At 38.7% G+C, this 17,500-nt stretch overlaps 5 protein-coding genes across 6 annotated transcripts in view; 3 read left to right on the top strand and 2 right to left on the bottom strand.

Annotated features, from left to right (window-relative positions):
- Positions 1-558, top strand: part of LOC111431686 (tetraspanin-11-like) — a 1,202-nt gene extending 644 nt beyond the window's left edge. Inside the window, exon 2 of the mRNA XM_023068389.1 lies at positions 123-558. Within this exon, the coding sequence (XP_022924157.1) occupies positions 123-428 (306 nt within the window). The 3' untranslated portion in view covers positions 429-558. The remainder of the gene's footprint in view (positions 1-122) is intronic.
- A 201-nt stretch (positions 559-759) lies between these two features.
- LOC111431685 (calcium sensing receptor, chloroplastic) lies at positions 760-2,688 on the bottom strand. The gene is made up of 6 exons (XM_023068388.1): positions 2,367-2,688; positions 2,035-2,280; positions 1,669-1,861; positions 1,419-1,560; positions 1,207-1,338; positions 760-1,133 (listed from the first exon to the last, which is right to left on the bottom strand). Exons 1-6 carry the CDS (start codon positions 2,583-2,585, stop codon positions 887-889), a joined length of 1,179 nt encoding a protein of 392 aa, XP_022924156.1. The 5' UTR covers positions 2,586-2,688; the 3' UTR covers positions 760-886.
- Positions 2,689-2,884: 196 nt separating this feature from the next.
- On the bottom strand, positions 2,885-8,816 carry LOC111431552 (putative phospholipid-transporting ATPase 9). Of its 2 annotated transcripts, none has more exons than XR_002708516.1 (12): positions 7,160-8,816; positions 5,708-7,050; positions 5,517-5,627; positions 5,160-5,436; positions 4,978-5,066; positions 4,765-4,879; positions 4,487-4,696; positions 4,274-4,399; positions 4,093-4,191; positions 3,776-3,967; positions 2,973-3,677; positions 2,885-2,942 (listed from the first exon to the last, which is right to left on the bottom strand). XR_002708516.1 is itself a non-coding variant. In XM_023068235.1 (12 exons), the coding sequence occupies exons 2-12, from the start codon at positions 7,553-7,555 to the stop codon at positions 3,045-3,047; spliced, it is 3,591 nt and encodes a 1,196-aa protein (XP_022924003.1). In that variant the 5' UTR covers positions 7,556-7,766; positions 7,855-8,816; the 3' UTR covers positions 2,932-3,044. The 2 variants fall into 2 exon arrangements, 1 of the variants encoding a protein (XP_022924003.1); XM_023068235.1 differs by having other exon boundaries at positions 2,932-3,677; positions 7,160-7,766; positions 7,855-8,816.
- A 4,176-nt stretch (positions 8,817-12,992) lies between these two features.
- On the top strand, positions 12,993-14,417 carry LOC111431598 (protein MIZU-KUSSEI 1-like). The gene has a single exon (XM_023068282.1). The coding sequence runs from the start codon at positions 13,459-13,461 to the stop codon at positions 14,239-14,241; it is 783 nt and encodes a 260-aa protein (XP_022924050.1). The 5' UTR covers positions 12,993-13,458; the 3' UTR covers positions 14,242-14,417.
- A 928-nt stretch (positions 14,418-15,345) lies between these two features.
- LOC111431667 (DEAD-box ATP-dependent RNA helicase 51-like) overlaps positions 15,346-17,500 on the top strand; it is a 5,568-nt gene continuing 3,413 nt past the window's right edge. The window contains exons 1-3 of the mRNA XM_023068371.1: positions 15,346-15,927; positions 16,403-16,588; positions 17,126-17,311. Coding sequence (XP_022924139.1) covers positions 15,472-15,927; positions 16,403-16,588; positions 17,126-17,311 — 828 coding nt within the window. The 5' untranslated portion in view covers positions 15,346-15,471. The remainder of the gene's footprint in view (positions 15,928-16,402; positions 16,589-17,125; positions 17,312-17,500) is intronic.

Genomic DNA, 17,500 nt, shown 5'->3' with positions numbered 1-17,500 from the left:
CATATATTAATTCAAGCCTTGGCCTTGCCCCTGTTGTTCATGATCCATCGTATCTGAGAATGATATATTGAGTTTTCAGACGACCACCAATTTTGTCTAAACCAATTTGAATTGTTTTGCAGTCTGGCTGTTGCAAGCCACCGTCCTACTGCGGGTTCAAGTTCAAGAACGCCACATTCTGGATAGTCCCTGAAGCAGGGCCGGCAGTCCCCGACAGCGACTGCACCACCTGGAGCAACAATCAAAATACTCTATGCTACGACTGCAAATCCTGCAAGGGCGGAATTCTGGTCAACATCCGCAAGGAATGGAGGCGTCTTGCCATTTTCAACTCTTGTGCCCTCATAGTCATCACTATCATCTATTGCATCGGCTGCTGCGCCACCAGAAACAACCATAAGTATAACAGATACAATGCCTATCCTTAAATATTCTTCATGCTTCCTTCATTACCCTGTCTGTAGATTTATATGGTCACAACAACACACACATGCCCAAATGATATAGCTCTGTATAATTCTATTCTCTGAAAAAGTGATGTTTGTTGATGGATGTTTTTGGTGCCTTCTACTTGTATCACATACACATATGGCCTGTTCAGAATTTTCTTGATCGTCTGTAATTAAAGGCTATATATACAAAAGTTCTGCAGCTATCAAGTCTTTCCTATCTTGTTTTCTTTCTGTCTACAGTAATTATACCTGAATTCTAACCTGGTCTTGAATTATTCGATGTTCTGGTTAGTGGGAAGAGGTTGAATGAATCTTAATATGATGCTATTTCTACCTTTTCACCATTATCAACCCGAAAAATACAGCAAGCAGTAACTGTGGCCAGATACAAAGACTAAATCAAATCAAGAATTACAGCATGAATAACCAAGATTTTAATCAGCACCAGGAAGCAATTTTTGACCAGATGTTGTCAGTGACGTCGTCCCGAAACGTTTGGTTGCGGCGGGGATGACTCGGGACGGAGAAAGGATCTCTGCAAATGAGAACTTATATGTATCTGTCCCTAACCGACTCTGTAACCAACCTTTGCTACCTAAAAACCCATCTGTTACAATCCAGGAGTTCTTGAAGCCAAGCCTTGTCAGTGCTTTTGCAACTGCTTTTCCCGAGTCTGAGTACCTGAATTTCCATGAAATTTAATGAACAAATGAAGTAGATCAAAGAAATATTTGAGTCAGGCAAGATTACTCACGAGCCCAAGATCACTACATTGGAGCCTTTGTTAAGTTTCTTGAGATATGATATCTTGATGGCTGAAAGTTCAGCTTCTAGCTTCTTTACATTTCGGACAATGCCCCGCAACTTGCTCGGTAATTCTTCCAATCTGAAACAATTTGATGCAAATGCTGCTGATAAGGTGCCCCCATATGGAATTTATGAAAAATGCAAGCTTGTTTGACTTACGGAATGGCAATCAACTGGTTCTTAGCACTAGATGGAAGGCGAGGAATGCCAGACTTATCCTTGTCTTTCTCGGATCGTATATCGATCAGAACGTAATTGCTCGACGAAATTAGCTCAAGTGTTTGAGCAGGAGAGAGCTCACCTGGTCAAGAATCAAGATACAGAATTATACCACCAATCAGACTAAATCACTCTGTACAAACGAAACCTCCAAATCAAGAGGCATTTCCATAAAAGAGAGCAGATGCACCTTTGTAGCCACGAAAGCTGAAAGATATGGCCGACCAAATTGGAGGAAAGAGCAGGTATGCCACGGCTAAGGCTCCAGCAATTTCTGCAATTACAAGAGGGTCTGCTGTGGAGATTGTCTCGACAGTCGACGAGGCTATAGGCTTGGCACCCTCAATGACCTTCCCAGTTTGTTCCGCTGCACCTACTACTGTCTGCAACCATGAAAGTATTTGATATGTGAAGCTGGGTTTGATGAAAACAGTCGAACAAATACTAAAATCATCGAGTAGAGCAGACCCAGATTTGAACAGTCTACTGATTCTCAGCCATAATCTTCTTTCATGTATTAAACTGAGTTAATAGCGTCCAATTAAGAAGCACAGACCTTAGCAGCAGTTAGAACAGGCTGGGTGTCAATGCCAGAGCCCTGAAGTGCTTCGAGGGCTTTCTTTGAAGCCTCAGAAATTGTAGGAGAAGCAACCTTCAGCGCCTCTTCTCCAGCCTGCTTTACAATCGGCAGCGCCGCATCAACACCCGGCTTCAAAATAGTTCTAGCAGAGTCAATGAGCTGTTGTGCAATATCAAAGAAATTCGAACCCGCTTCTTGAACCTGATCAATCGTCTTCTCCACCTACCATTCCACAAAGCATTAAACAACTGTGAGAAATTCTTTGTTGAAAACCGACCATTTACCTGGAACAAAAGAATGATACTTACATCATTGAGAGATGAAACGATTTGGTCCTTATTGAGAGCCCTAGCTTCATAGGGAGAGGAAATTAGGGCTAACATCGAGAGGGTAGTGGACGCCGGTAAGCCAACGGAGATGGGACGGAATTGAGATTTGGAATCGGATCTTTGAGAGGACGAAGGCAGTGAAGGAAGTGAACGATGTGGGGTAACGGCGGAAGCTCTGACGGCCATCTTCATCGCCATTGTCGCTACCTCTGGATGACTGAAACAGAGCCACCAAACGTCGAGTGAAGAAGAAGAAGAAGAAGAAAAGAGGGATTGAGGTGCTGACCTGGCACAACACTGGATTTCAATTCGTGGCTCCAAATTCCCCAATTAAAATAATGATAATTCAATTATAAATCTTTTTAAATTTACTCTCAATTTAATATTTTAATTTTTTTAATTCTATTTTCAAAATTTCAATTTTAATTCTCTTATTTTCATTAAATCCTTTTAACCAATTAACTGGCGCTTCTCTTTGTTTGGCTTCAACAAGGAGCAGCAGAACACAAGAATCTTATATACATCTGTTGTATAAACATATATCTATATATATATATATATATATATATATTATATATATATATATATATACACTGAGAAGAAACTTCCTATGCAAAAGTGTCATATCTTTCTATGGTAAAGGATCTCATCAGCAGACTAATGGTTGTTGCTTTCTGGGATTTCTCTAAGATGCTTTGATGCTTTGAACCGAGCTGTGTAACCGACGGTTGTGTGTCGTAACGATCGTTGTCTCACTACTTGACAGTATTCTGGGTCGTTCGCGTGCCCATCGGCTTTTATCCATTGAATCATTTGATGATTCATTGGGAAGAATCGCATTTGGATTGATGCGTAGATGAAGTATGGGAGAAGGGAAGCTCCCAGAGCTAATAGTGTGAGGATCCAAAACGATGGCGCCGGGGCGCAGGCCTCGACGAAGACCTGAAATGCAGTGGTTGATATGGTTGGGTTCATAGCTCCATATGCCATAAGGAATAAGTACCAGAGAATGATGCTGCCCCAGATGAAGAGATGTTGAATGTATGTGAAGTAACTGATTGATAATGCCATTTGACAGTTTACAACCCAGACGACACAAGTGTACATGGTGACGCCCAGAATTTCCAACCCGACGACCTCTCCACTGCTGCGGAAAGCTTGATATTCGATTGCCCCGACACAAAAGAAGAAGATGATGATAGAACTTAGTAGCCCGTTGAACACCCAACCGATAACTCGAACCCAACTAAACAACACGTTTTGGACACCTTCTTGGTATAAAAGTGGGAACTGAAATGTTAAAACACAGGGCAATGAGGCCTTTGACATTGTACTTAAGGTAGCCAAAAGATTGCATCCATAAGACAATGGTTCGACGTTGGACTTACCTTGAGACAGTGCCGGGATGAGACGTCCTGGTCGAATACTCCCAATGCGATCACAGGGAGAGACGTAAAGAAGACGTTATACAGCGAAAGGAACCAGTCATCGAATACAGATTGGCCGGAGAATGATGCATACAGCTCAAAGAAGAAGAGAGTGAACCCAAAAACAATGTTCTTGTAGAAGAAGTAGCATATCTGCCACAAAGAAAACTCAGTCAGTTCGATATCTCAACTATTTTACTACGTTTCATCAAAGTCGAGACTCGATGTTTCAAGTCTAAGAAGCTAAAGTCGAGCTCTTTTTAAAGATCATATATTACCATGGAAGAGATTCTCCTGTAACACCAATGTCCATGCACAAGGAGCAGCCGTTCCAAATATCGAAACTGTGCTATGGCAATGTCGCTCGACATGACTGCCTGAAACTCAGAAGTTCAAAAGTATGAAACAAAGTTGTTTTGATCACATAGAACATAAAGTGGGGATCTGTTTCAAATTTACCTGCATCCCTTCTACACCGCTAATACCAATCCCGATATCCGCTTCTTGAAGCATCCCGACGTCGTTTGCACCATCACCGACTGCTAGAGTAGTGCTACCTGTTTCGACCTTAACCAATTGGGTAACCTGCATTTATGTAAGAAGCATTCTATTAGACTTCTGCTTCTTATTTCTTGATTTCACTGTCTGGAAAAGGGAAGAAGGTATGCTTACTTGTGCTTTCTGTTTAGGAGATGATCTGCAGCAGATAACTGAAGCACAGCCAATGGCAAGCTCCAGAAATAAGTTCTTCACATCGTCCTCCAGAGCGTAGGTGAGCGACTTTCCATCAATTATCAAAGCCAACGCTTCCGGGGTTTTGCTTGAAGATGCAAGTAATGCTTTTGCATCGGTTATTTGTCGAGTCACGCTTTCCTTAAACGCCTGAAAGTCAACCAAGTACTATCAGTTCCACAATCCTGTCGTCCACTTTGTGAACTTGGTTTGATTACCTTGATAGCTGCAGATTTGTGAACCTCTTCAACTTGGTCTAGAGCTTTTCCTTCAACAGTCTCTGAGCTGATAGTGATTTGCCTCATTCCTTGCCTAAGTAAACTACAAGCAAAGCTGAAGAAAGGGCGTTCGAGTTCAGGAACGAGAAGCAGGTTAGCACACCGAACATCAACAAGAACTAGTACTCGAAAACTCTAATAGATTATGCTTACCCAATGTTGATGGCTGTTTCCATTTTATCACCAGTCAGCACCCATATTTTTATACCAGCCTGAGCAAGCTTGTCAATGCATTCAGGGACCTAACAAAACAAAACAAAACAAAACAAACAATAACCTGTCAGTTCTTCCTCTTCGTGATATGAGTTTATACTATTCCAGAACTTAATTCATACCCCATTTTGAAGTTTATCTTCAACTGCTGTAGCACCAAGAAGAATCAAATCTTTCTCGATGCTTTCTGTTAACTGATCGATGGTGTCGTCACGATCCGTGCTCACTGTGTTCTTGGCTTTTATGAATTCTTGATGAAATTTATTAAACTCCTCCTGTTTCAGCTCACGGTACGCTAGAACCAAAGTTCTTAAACCGGCATCGGCGTACTCATTGATATGCACCTTTGTCTGTTCTTCAAACTCACTTCCATTCTTTGCAAGTCTTTCAAACATAACACTGCATTTCAAGGTAAAGGGTATATGAGAAAACATGTCTTTGCCATAAAGAACATAGATCGGTCCTTTAAGTTCACCCACCTGTCAGCTCCTTTACAGAGTAGTAGTAGCTGTCCCTGTGCATCTCTTACAATCACAGACATCCGTTTTCTTGTGCTATTAAACTCCAAAACATCCAGGAGTTGATATGATCTGCAAAACATAGCCATAACTTCAATGGTGATTGATCCAAAGACTACTCCAAGCTGCAACAGGTAAAAATATGAACTGACCTTTCGACTTTTCGGGCCGAGGTTGGATCGAACTCCCGCAACGAAATGCTTGTCTGAGTCCGTTCATAGAACTCGAATCCAAATTCTCTGGCTGCAATCACAAAAGCTGCCTCATCTGGTGATTCAGCTTCATATGAAATGTTACCAGTTTCCTCATCAATTTCTGGCAATGCAGTATGACAGATAGCAAGAAGCTGTAGGAACTTCTGGATTACATCGGCTCGAGGCTCGTTCACCCAATTACCATCCATTATTCTTTCGTCCTTGAAATTGAACCCCTTAATGAACGCTTTTTCGCTGCTAAGACGTGCAATGTTGGCCTCTAAATTTTCAGGTAAAGTTGATTCCTTTCGTCTTGCAAGAGCTCTCTCTATTTCTGTAATTCCTCGTCCGTAAGCAGTCCCGCCCACCGAACACTTGATGAACTCCATTGAATTGCAGGTCAATGTCCCGGTTTTATCAGAAAGAATGGTGTCAACTTGGCCAAGCTCTTCATTCAAATTCGAGGTACGGGCACGAGCTGGCTTATCAGTTTCCTCATGGTACATGTGAAGATCTTGGTTGATGAAGACACTCTGCAGAACTTTGACAATTTCAATGGACACATACAATGATATGGGAATCAAATAGCTAAAAAGCATCAGAGCTGTCAAAAACTGCAATATTGCCGCAGCTGGAGCATTTTTGGGATCGTAATATATTGTCGTATCGTCTGGCCTAAGGTACCATCTCGTAGGTCTTCCGTTTTCTATATCGTCCCTAGTCGAAACTCCGAAAAAAATCGACCCAGCAATTGATATCAAAACCAAAACAGCAAACAGGAAGAACACAATCTTATCCATCCTCTTCTCAATCTTGCTTCTCTTGGAAGGAGGAGCTGTTGAGTTCTGAATAACCTTCGTATCATGACCCGTGAAGATCACGACCCCATATATAAAATCTGTGTTCCGCAGCTTCGAGTCACGAAGAAGAAGCTGCTGAGGACTGAGGGGGTGTTGCTGTTCTTCAAGCTCCATACTTCCCACAAAGGAATACAAATTTGCATTGGGGTCTTCACATTTTATTACAGCCTTGAAATTCTTAAAGCTCGAATCCTCGTGGAAGTTCGAGCTTGCTTCTAATGCATTCTTTAGCTTCAAATTCGTTTCGCCATCAAGATTCATCGTCTCGACATAGCAAATCGCTTCCTCGTAACTCGACGACAGTAAAATGAGATCAGCAGGGAAGAATTCATCCTTCTCCACCTTAACCACGTCCCCAACTTTCAAGTCCATCCATTTAGTCTCAACAAACTCACCCTCTTGAATATGTACTTTCACTATCCTGTTATTCATCTCCATGTCCTGAAAACAATATCCACATAAACACAAAAACAGTCATGCCACTGCAGATTTCAGATCAAAAACGGATATGATTTCATAAACAAGCAGTAGTTCTAAGCTCAATTTGTACCTGTTTGGTTCGCCTCCAATCTTCAACACCCTCTTTGCCCATGGTGACACCAATAACAAGAAGAAGAGGAAGAACATTACTGATGGGCGAATAAGGCGAGAGAGGGCTAAAGGCAAGCAGAGCACAAAGGAGGAAATACAAATTGGCAACCCTTCTGAATTGCTCAAACAAGGATCTGGGGAAGAATGAAGCAATAGTATACTTTGAAGTTTTGACATAATTGCCTCCATAGTTGAGAAGACTCGCCTCAAAACCATCTGGATCGTTACAGTAAACTACCCTTGAGAACCCTGGCCCTCCAATTAATGACTGTTCATCTTTGAATGATGCTCTACCACAAGGAAAGGCATGAATCCTTCTGAAATGCTGCTTCCTTCGTCTTCTACCACCGCCCATTTCTAAGCCAACACCAAAAACAGCTCTCTTATTCCAGAAATGGGGTCTTAAAAGACGATCAACTTGGAAATAAGGAGCCCAGAAATCAGAAACCCCCAAAAGGCAGATTCTATGAAACAGAGCAGTTTATACTGTTCAAAGCTTCCTCCCTTTCATTTAGAAGCCCCCGGATTTGACCAACACAGGAGATGGGGTTTTACAAAACAAAACGCTGCTTCAACAAAACGAAGGTGGATTTTAAATGAAACCCTGAAAGGTAAAAACAAAGCCAACCCACAATGGGATATTGAAAACTCCACCATTTTGTCGCTCGAGCTGGAATCTCACGTCAACGGCAAAACCAAAGACTACCCACTGGAGAGGAAACCTATCCGACAGCGTTGACCAAGACATTTCCCCTTCTTCAAGTCAATAAATTTTGATCTCAGCTCAAAAGGGTACAAAATTTGCAGAATCAACAACAATAAAAATCTGGGTTTCGCGTGAAGGGCTCTGTTTTAACTTTCCAAGCTTCTTTATGAGGTGAAACTGGAAGCGATCTTCCAGATAATGAATGAACTTCGCATAAAAGTAAAAAGAGTTAGCAGAGAATCAGTAGTGAGTAAATACCAAGATCTGACCCAATTGGAAATTTCCTGCCTTAAAAAGAATTGTAAAAACCAACAACTTTGTTTCTTTCTTTTTTCCTTAAAATCAACGAATTCTGAGGTGATTCATGTCGGAAATGGAGACGAAAATGGTTATAAATGGCAGTTAATTAAGAATGGAGGTAACTGGACGATAAGCATGAGAGGATCTACTGAAATGTTCACTGAACTAAATGCAAGGAAGATAACGATGAACAAAAAGACCGCGGAAGAGGCTGCGTTGTGTTAGGGTCAAACTCGTCCATTCACATGCTTCACATATTACATATCTTTTCTCTCTCTAGATTAGTCACAGACATAATTCTCATTATACCCAAAATACCCTTCCTTCTATCTCGAAATTACCTCTTAATTAACCATTTTTTTTAATATATAAAAAAATTATTTGAATCTAATTTTTTATGTGTTTATAAAGTTATTGATAAATTGGATTCTTTTTCCTTATAATTCCTGCCGGTGACGACTGTGATGACGCCGTCAACCCGTTTTAAGGAAGCGCCAAATTCCTATTAATATTTTTAAGAAAATTACAATAATAATTTTATTTCTTTTTCTTTTTTATGCTAAATTATCATAATATCTTCTGTCAAATTGACGACTTTTCTTTTCCTTTTTCTTTTTTTTCTAATATTCCTCTTTGAATTTTATATTTATGAAAAGAATTATAAATATACCTTGTACCCATTATTAAGGAATGTAATATTATAAAGTCGAGCGTTTTCATTGAAAAAACGACATATCGTTACAAAGTCAAATAAATTATAATTATATATATCACATTTAATCACCTGCCTCGTTAAAAATCAAATCACACTAGACACGTATTCCAAATGTGTATTTCAAATATTTTTTTAAAGTAATAATTAGTTATTAATATCCTTAAATCAAAATTATCCTTTATTTGAGTATTAAACATAAAGTGAAAGGAATTTGGTAAAAAGGCCTCGAAAATAAAATTAAATTATTAATACTTTCATAAAGTTTATAAAAGAGATTTGATTCCGTGCATATGAATTTAGGGTTTTATGGATATAACATATATGGATCTTAGTCAAACCTTTTGCGTTGACTCCATTTTGCCACTATTCCACGTGGCACCCCCACATTGCAGCAAAGCCTTTTACCCCTCTTCCACGCCTCCTTGACGATCACGTACCAAAAAAAAAACTCTTTAAAATTTAATTAATTAATTTGTTTGTTTCTTTGAAATATCCGACGGATTTTATATAAATTAATTAAATAAATAAAAAATCTAAATGCTCCAAACTGGCCACGTCATTCTATGGTGTTAACGATGAGATTTCCAAAGACGGCAAAATTGCACGGCCGGACGCCGGACGGAGCCGCCGCGTACGCGTTTTGTGGTATAAAACGTTGTCGTTTAACCGAGTGAAGCACATTGGAGACAAATATTAAGATTTAAATGTATATGCTGGAAAAAGTAATCGCTTTTTATTATTTTTTTTTTTAAACTATATAAATAAAACAATCTTTATGTCGGGTTGTACTTTCATGTAACGATAAAAATACAATAATGCATGTAACGTTTATTAATTGTTTAAGCTTAGAAAAATTCTATGAGGCTCTGTGTCAATGAATTTAATTTAAAAATGAGTATTATTATACTATAAGCTAATTTTTTTAATTATGGGACCATTCAAAGTGGTTGCGTGTAATTATAAAATAATATATCTTTTGTTTATTTATTCATTTAATTTTTGTTCAGGATATTCTAAGGTGGCACTGAAATTGATAATTAAAAATATCCTTATTTTCTTTTATTTATTCGCTTTTAAATGAATTCGGTAACCCTCATTTTCTTATTTCATATAAGTTTCAAATGACTTTTTATTATATGTTTTATATATTTATTCAAATTTACAAACCCAAGAAATTGTCGTAAAAAATTTCATGGTCTTTTTGTGAAGCTTCGAGTTTGAGCTGCCCAACGTTCCAGTTGGATTATTGTTAATAATATTTAATACTAAATTATAGTTTACTAAAATATGATAGGCAAATATATTATTAGCGTGAGTATCTTTACATATATTGTTATTTCCATTTATTACTATTTTCATATTCTTGTAATTTATTTGGTTATAAATAGAGAACTTTCATCCACCATTTAGGTGGGGTGGATTAAGCAAATATTCTCAGTTATTATATTCTGGAAGGGTCCAACGAAAAACTAGTGCATCGATAATAGATATAGAGAAATGCACTACTTAGGGTTAAATTTTCGAAATAGTCATGTCTTATGTAAAATCTCACCTTAATTAAAGAGGAGAACAAAACATTCCTTATAAAGGTGTAGAAACTTCTCCTAGCATACGCATTTTAATTGGTCAAAGTGAACAAATATTTGCTAGCAGTGAACTTGAGCTGTTACAAATGGTATCAGAGTCAAACACCAAATAGTGTACCAGCGAGAATGCTGGCCCACAAGGGGGTGGATTGTGAGATCCCACCTTGGTTGGAGAGGAGAACAAAACATTCCTTACAAGGGTGTGGAAACCTTTTCTCAATAAACGCGTTTTAAAATTGTGAGGTTGACGCGATATATAACGAACTAAAACAGATAATATGTACTAGCGGTGGACTCGGATTGTTATAAATTTGTTTGAATGAGATGGGACCGGGGTAGGCAAATTGCAGGAATGAGGGGTTGGGTGAAGGAATTGGGTGAGGGTTGTAGGGGCCTTATATGTATTGAATGGACGAGATTAAGCCTTCATTCAACTCTCACCATATAATAAAAACTTTCACATTAATGGACTGTGACAATCTTGAATACACATACTAGCTGCACCTTGTTTTATGTCATAAAACATTAAAAAAACGATTGTTAAATGGACCAAATTCTTGATGGTTTCAATTCAAACTACTTCAAATTCCATCTCCATACCTCTGTTTCTTTATTATGTAGGGACCATGAAAGCTATTTTAATTAATACGGAACATGGAGTTTCATTTCATTTATTTCACTCATTTTAAGTAGGAAAACCGGTAGAATGTTGCTTTTAATTGCTTACACTCTCATATCAATAAAAAATTGCTAACTTGTCGAGAACATGTCTGAAGAGAAGGTGGGCTCCCTGTAAATTTACCATCCTACCCACCAATGGACTATGAGGGGATAGGCAAACAGAACCTATCGAGAACACAAACTACTCGACTCACTGACTCCATAATACTCAATTTTATTAGGGTCAAGGATGGATTAAACCAATCATTAGTGCAAGCTGAGAAATAGACCGCTACTTAACGATTAGGACTGTAGCTCAATGGATAGCCCTTCTAACTCATGCTCATGACATTCAAGCTGCTATAAAAAAAATAAAAAAAAAGTGAATATAGTAATAAATAAATAAATAAAAAGTCAAATTAATTAATGATTAATATTAAATGATTAGGTTACATTAATTTAAAAGAGTATACGGTTAGGGGGGAAAACGGAAAAATTAATTAATTTAATTAATTTAATATTGATAAAGCACAATTGGAACTTTTCCTTGAAATAAATAAATAAATACAATTTTCAAACTTAACTAAGTTTTTTAAGTTTGTAGGCAACTGGCAGAATCCCAGCCCGCAACGCCAACTAATTTTATACATAAACAAATTAAAAGGATTTTAAAAATTAAATTATAATTCATTTTTCAACGTCAATTTCTTCGTATTTTATTATATATAATTATTTTAAAAGCAGTTTTGTTGGCATAATTAAAATAATATGATTAAAAATGGCTTGGCTCAAATCTTACCCAAACCATTTGCTGATCTCAAACTGCTTTGGCTTATCTACTTAGTGTAGCTGCTAAATGTCACGATCCATCTCCAAACAATTGCCTTTTTTAATATTTATGTAATTTCATTTTTTTTAAATAAATAAAAATAATACCTTACGTCATTTATTATGCTTATGGCCCAATCCATAGAGCTAAAGCCCACATTTCACGGCCCAGTTGGAATCAGAGCCCAGTGATAGATAAGTGCAGTCGAAGGGGACATCACCATCATGACCTCGTTCCCCGTTTTATGCTTACATTAACGATGGCTTCTCCATCCAATGGCTCATTTTCCTCATCTTGCGTCTTCAACCGGTCGAGTTTTATCAAGACATGAGTGGAAGTAGTAAGCTTGGACACTCGGTGTGCCAGTGAGACGTTGGACTTCGAAGGTGTGGATTATGAAATCCAACTTGATTGGAGAGAGAAATGAGTGCGAGCGAGGACACTGGTTTTAACGTGAGTAGATTGTGAGATCACGCGTTAATTAGAGAGAGTAATTAGTGCTAATGAGGGCTCTGTAATCCAAAGATGGGTGGATTATGAGTATTGGATGAAAGTCCTACGTCCGCTAATTTAGGGAATGATCATGAGTTTATAATTGAGGAATACTATCTCCATTAGTGGCTTAAAGCATAGTCATGAGAGTTTATGCTCAAAGTGGACAATATTATACCGTTGTGGAGAGTCGTGTTCGTCTAACAGTAAGATCGCATATCAATTGGAGAGGGGAAATTAAGATAGGGAAAGAGTGCGCGAGGGCGTTGAGCCTTGAGGGTGAGTGGACAAGTGGACAGTGGAATCCCACGAATGACAACTAAGACGGTGACGATTGTAGAGGAGAATTACCTCTCTGTCTATTTTGAACTATAAAGGCTGTAATGGAATCAACTGCAAAGGATTTAGTCAAATCATATAACGGCTATGTTTTTGTTTTTTCAAAAAGGTTCCAACTTTTCATCTGCCTTCATCCTTGTGGCTCATTGAACTAGGAGGTGTCAGTTACAGAAGTTGATAGATGGAATGTAGACTCCAGAGCCAGCAAAGGGTATGAGGTTTCAGATAAAAGCCTTGCGTCATCTCTTATCATACTCTGCATCTCCACAACACACAGCTCAGAATTCTTCAGAGCTTGCGTTTCCCGACCAATGTTCATAGTGGAACAGGGTTGTCTCCACTCTTTTGTAGTGTCTCAATCCTCTGCTCCCATAGTTTTACTTGTTCGAGATTAGGGTAATCGGCCAGTCAAAACCCCTCCTAATCCCCTGTCTCTACCCACAAGAAAGTGAAAGAACACTCACTTTGTCTCCTCAGATTCCTTTCTTTCCCATTTTTACATGTTTCCTGTGGGTCAGTGTTTGTTTCTTTTGTCAGGATTCTCTTGCCCTGCCTAGAAAATAAGGAACTTTGAGTACTGCCCCCACAGACATACCACATTAAACAGAAGAGCGCATAATCTTTCTCATTCATGGATTCCTCCACCTCCAGAAGACACTTCCACTGGACCCAGAAGGTTGGGAGTCAAGAAGAAGACGATCCATGTCCACTCCCATCCCTCAAGCCCTCCTCCGAGCCCGCCGAGCTGGACCCAGAAGAGATCAAGAAGAAAAAAAACAGAGTCGTCTCTCCAGAGCCCCCACCAACAAGAAGGAAGATGCCAGCCGTAGCAGTTGCGCGGTTGCGTTCTGTTCTCCGGGTTTTTGCTAAAAGTCGGTCGACCCTTTCACCGTGTCTGGGTTCTCGAGTCATCGGAACCCTTTTCGGATCTCGGCGTGGGCATGTGCATTTTGCATTTCAAAGAGACCCCAACTCGGAACCGGCCCTTTTGGTAGAGCTAGCGACGCCTATTGCTGGGTTGGTAAAAGAAATGGCATCTGGGTTAGTCCGAATCGCGTTGGAATGTGATAGAGAGAAAGAAGGGGAAAAGAAAGCAGCGAGGCTGCTAGAAGAGCCTCTCTGGAGGACATTCTGCAATGGCAGGAAGAGTGGTTTTGCTACAAAGAAGGATTGTGGAGCTAAAGAGATGAAAATCCTTAAGGCCGTGGAGCCAATTTCAATGGGTGCAGGTGTTCTTCCAAGAAGCTATGAATCAGAGTCGCCTGAATCTGAAGCCGGTTCCGATGATGAAATCATGTACATGAGAGCCAGATTCGAGAGAATTGTGGGTTCTAAAGATTCGGAAGCTTTCTACATGGTGAACCCAGATAGCAATGGAACTCCTGAACTCAGTATCTATCTGCTTAGAGTCTAATATTAAGGTGCAGCCATGGAAGCTCTGGGTCAAGCCTTGATGGAGCCTAGCTACATTTCTCCATAACCTTTAGGTGGGGGGCCATGAAGGTGTATATGTATATTTTTTTGTTTAGACCTTTATATTTGATAAGACAAGGTGGGTGTTGGAATCAAATGATTGTGTTTGCATTTTGGTTAAGTTTTTGTTCTTGTTTAACAGAGACTCCCCAATCAAGAACAGCATGTTACAGGAGCATTTGGATCAATTGCAGGCAAGTGGTTTTACCATTTGCTCTCCTTCCAAAAATGATACACATAATCTATCCATACTTGTATCATCTTCTTTCATCATGTCATCTGGATCTATCATAGAATGATTTTTTAAGATGAAATGTGAGAAAATTTGAAGAACTGAAGGAATCTGAAGATGGGTGTGGTTGAAAGAAAAGGATCCCATTTGAATCAGAGCTCTCGGCGTTTGTCTGTTTAAAGTGTCAACACAATGAAGAAAACTTGGATCTAGCCCGACTTGTCCTGTGTCACCGTCATACTTGTCAAAGGTGTATTGCTTATGGCGTAAAAAAAACAAGTGTTGTGACAGGTTGCTTGGGTTTTGAACGTGCAACTCACATGCTTAATCCACCATTCATTCAGTGCATTGCTAATTTGGAAAAAATAATATTTAAAAAAAAATCTTGAATGTTAAATTTATTAGACTAGACTTTGTTTTGCAAAAGGCTTCATTCCAATTTAGAAAGTATTATTTGTTTATAAATTTATGATCATTCCTGGACTTTCATCCTCCAACAAAAATTTAAATCAAGACTTTATTATTACCGTTCAAACAGATTTTTTTTTTTTATCATGGATGGTTTTGAATAAAAAAAAAAATTGTTTGAAAATACCTCGTAATTATAATCTTTGAATTGGGGTATTTTAGTAATTTAAGAAATCGAATTAAATGATAAGTTTTGCCATTTATCCAATAAATAGTTTCCAAAAACGTGCCACGTGGAATGAATTGAGGCCCAAAAGCCCATAATTCTATTTAAACAGTCCAAGTTGTCGGCCCAAATGTTCGCCCAGCGAAGTTGTTCAAGTTGTTCAACTCCGGTGGCTTAGGTTTTAGCTGATAAACCCTAGGAAACCTGAGTGGCTTAAATCCCACTTGCTTAGCGAGGTATTGACCTCATCTCTTCACTACTTGTGTTCTAAATTCTAGGGAGATTCATCACCTTGAAGTCAATCCATGGTTGCACTGGACGAGAAAGTTCCCTCTTCATCGGAGGTTGATGCAATGGACAAAAGGCCCAAGAGGAAGAGACCAAAGAAAAATCTTCCTTCAACGGCTGCTGAAGAATCGGAACCTCAAAATCCAATGAAAGCTGAAGAAGAAGGGGAAGGAGATGCTGAAGGTAATGTATCAGAGGAGAAAGTGAAAAAAGGTGAGAAGATGAACAAGAAGAAGAGGAAGACGAAAAAGAAGGGCGAGTTGGAGGAGGAAGGACATGAAACTGCTAATGATGGTGAGGGAGAGGATGGCGTCGATGGGAAAGTTGAGAAGGATGAGGAGAAAGTAAACGAGAAAAAGAAGGTTAAGACTGGTGGCTCAGGAATTATGAGTACAGTTTCATTTGATTCGCTTGAATTGTCGGAGAAAACTCTCCGGGCGATTAAAGACATTGGATTTCAGCATATGACTCAGGTGAGATTTCTGATTAGGCGGTTTTGTTGTCAAATATTCGCGCCATTTTTTTTGTTTGATAGAGAGAGATTTTCTATGTACAATTTACTTTTTGGCGTTCCATGTATTGTTCGGTTGTTTACATCGTTAAGGTAAATGTAGAGATTGAATTCAATTTCAATTAAGGGTAGAACTTTTGCTGATAACTATTTAACCCGAAGTACGCAAGTCGCAAGTACGGGAATGCTGAAAAAAAAAAAATCTAATGATATCCAATGTTTTGATGGTAACTATAAACAATTTGTAATGGGGTAAACTTAACAGTCGAATATGGGTTGGAGTTCTTTTAATGAATCTTGCACTGCTTGTTAGGCTTCTCTTTTAGATGTGGATATGTTGAAACATTGATTTATATCTTTTAGTCGGTTTAAAATGTAGTAGCAAACTAATATATGGACTTGCATAATATCAAATTTTCCTGACCTTATGAATGCAGATTCAAGCCAGAGCAATTCCACCTTTTCTGACTGGCAAAGATGTTCTTGGAGCCGCAAGGACTGGATCCGGGAAAACCCTTGCCTTTCTTATTCCAGCTGTTGAACTACTCCATCACATCAGCTTTACTCCTCGTAATGGAACTGGTGTTATCGTTATTTGCCCAACACGGGAGCTTGCTATGCAGGTTGTAGAATTTTCCGCCTTCTTGCGCGTATTACTATTTAACGTTAGCTATTAATGTCTCCTCATATTGGTGCTGAAGGAGCTTACAATTTTTTTTTTTCAAAAAAGGCTTGATTTTGTATTAGTAGAAAGAAGAATTATAATTATAAAGATAAAAAGTAATTTATGAATCTCAACTCAGATTCATTCTCTAGATCTATCTTCAACAACTCTATTTTTTTTTTTTTTTTATAAATGAAGTAAGATCTTCATTCACGAATGAAAAGTTCCAAGAGTGAAAATAAAAATCTCCCTCTAAGCTTACAACAAACCGACCACAAAAAAAAAAAAAAATTCTTAGAAGGATAATACAAACTCCCCTTTTTTATAAAAACCTATGGCATACGGCTAACCCCAGAAAAGCAAACCCAAACACTCTTTTAATATGCATAAGAAGCAGCTCGATCACTGACAACCTTTTTCTTGTTGTCTTCCTTCAACCTTCCTTACATTCAACTCTCTTGATATTATTACTGACTGACCATTTTCAATAATTCAGACACATGATGTGGCAAAAGAGCTTCTCAAATATCATTCACAGACACTTGGCCTTGTTACTGGTGGTTCTAGCCGACAAGCTGAGGCAGATCGTATTACAAAGGGGGTCAATCTGTTAATAGCAACCCCTGGTCGACTTCTTGACCATCTTCAACATACCAAGAATTTTGTGTTTAAAAATTTGAAGGTAAGATGGGCCAAATTTGCTTGCCATTATTGATGTATTTTGTTGGAAAATATTTTTATCAGTGCCAAGTAAAGATTGAATTCTTGAAATTTTGTTGCTAGCAGCTACCGTCCTGAACTTGTTCCTGCCAGCATGTGGTCTGCTTCTCATGTGCTGTTTTTTTTTTTTTTTTTTTTTTTTTTTTTTTTT

Source organism: Cucurbita moschata, unplaced genomic scaffold, assembly GCF_002738365.1.
Source record: "Cucurbita moschata cultivar Rifu unplaced genomic scaffold, Cmos_1.0 Cmo_Scf00036, whole genome shotgun sequence".
In the NCBI taxonomy this organism is placed as follows: domain Eukaryota; kingdom Viridiplantae; phylum Streptophyta; class Magnoliopsida; order Cucurbitales; family Cucurbitaceae; genus Cucurbita; species Cucurbita moschata.
The sequence above is the reverse complement of the archived record's forward strand: the minus strand, read 5'-3'. Positions and strand labels throughout refer to the sequence as shown.

Bases quoted from the DNA above. Each gene is read 5' to 3' on its own strand.
- LOC111431598 (XM_023068282.1), top strand. From the start codon at position 13,459: ATGGATTCCTCCACCTCCAGAAGACACTTCCACTGGACCCAGAAGGTT.
- LOC111431685 (XM_023068388.1), bottom strand. From the start codon at position 2,585: ATGGCGATGAAGATGGCCGTCAGAGCTTCCGCCGTTACCCCACATCGT. The intron at 1,862-2,034 runs GTCTGTGCTTCT...TCATGGTTGCAG, and splicing joins CTGTTCTAACTGCTGCTAAG to ACAGTAGTAGGTGCAGCGGA. The intron at 1,561-1,668 runs GTGCATCTGCTC...ATTCTTGACCAG, and splicing joins CAGCTTTCGTGGCTACAAAG to GTGAGCTCTCTCCTGCTCAA.
- LOC111431552 (XM_023068235.1), bottom strand. From the start codon at position 7,555: ATGGGCGGTGGTAGAAGACGAAGGAAGCAGCATTTCAGAAGGATTCAT. The intron at 4,880-4,977 runs GTAAGCATAATC...CCCTTTCTTCAG, and splicing joins GAAACAGCCATCAACATTGG to CTTTGCTTGTAGTTTACTTA. The intron at 3,968-4,092 runs GTAATATATGAT...TCTTTGTGGCAG, and splicing joins ACAGGAGAATCTCTTCCATG to ATATGCTACTTCTTCTACAA.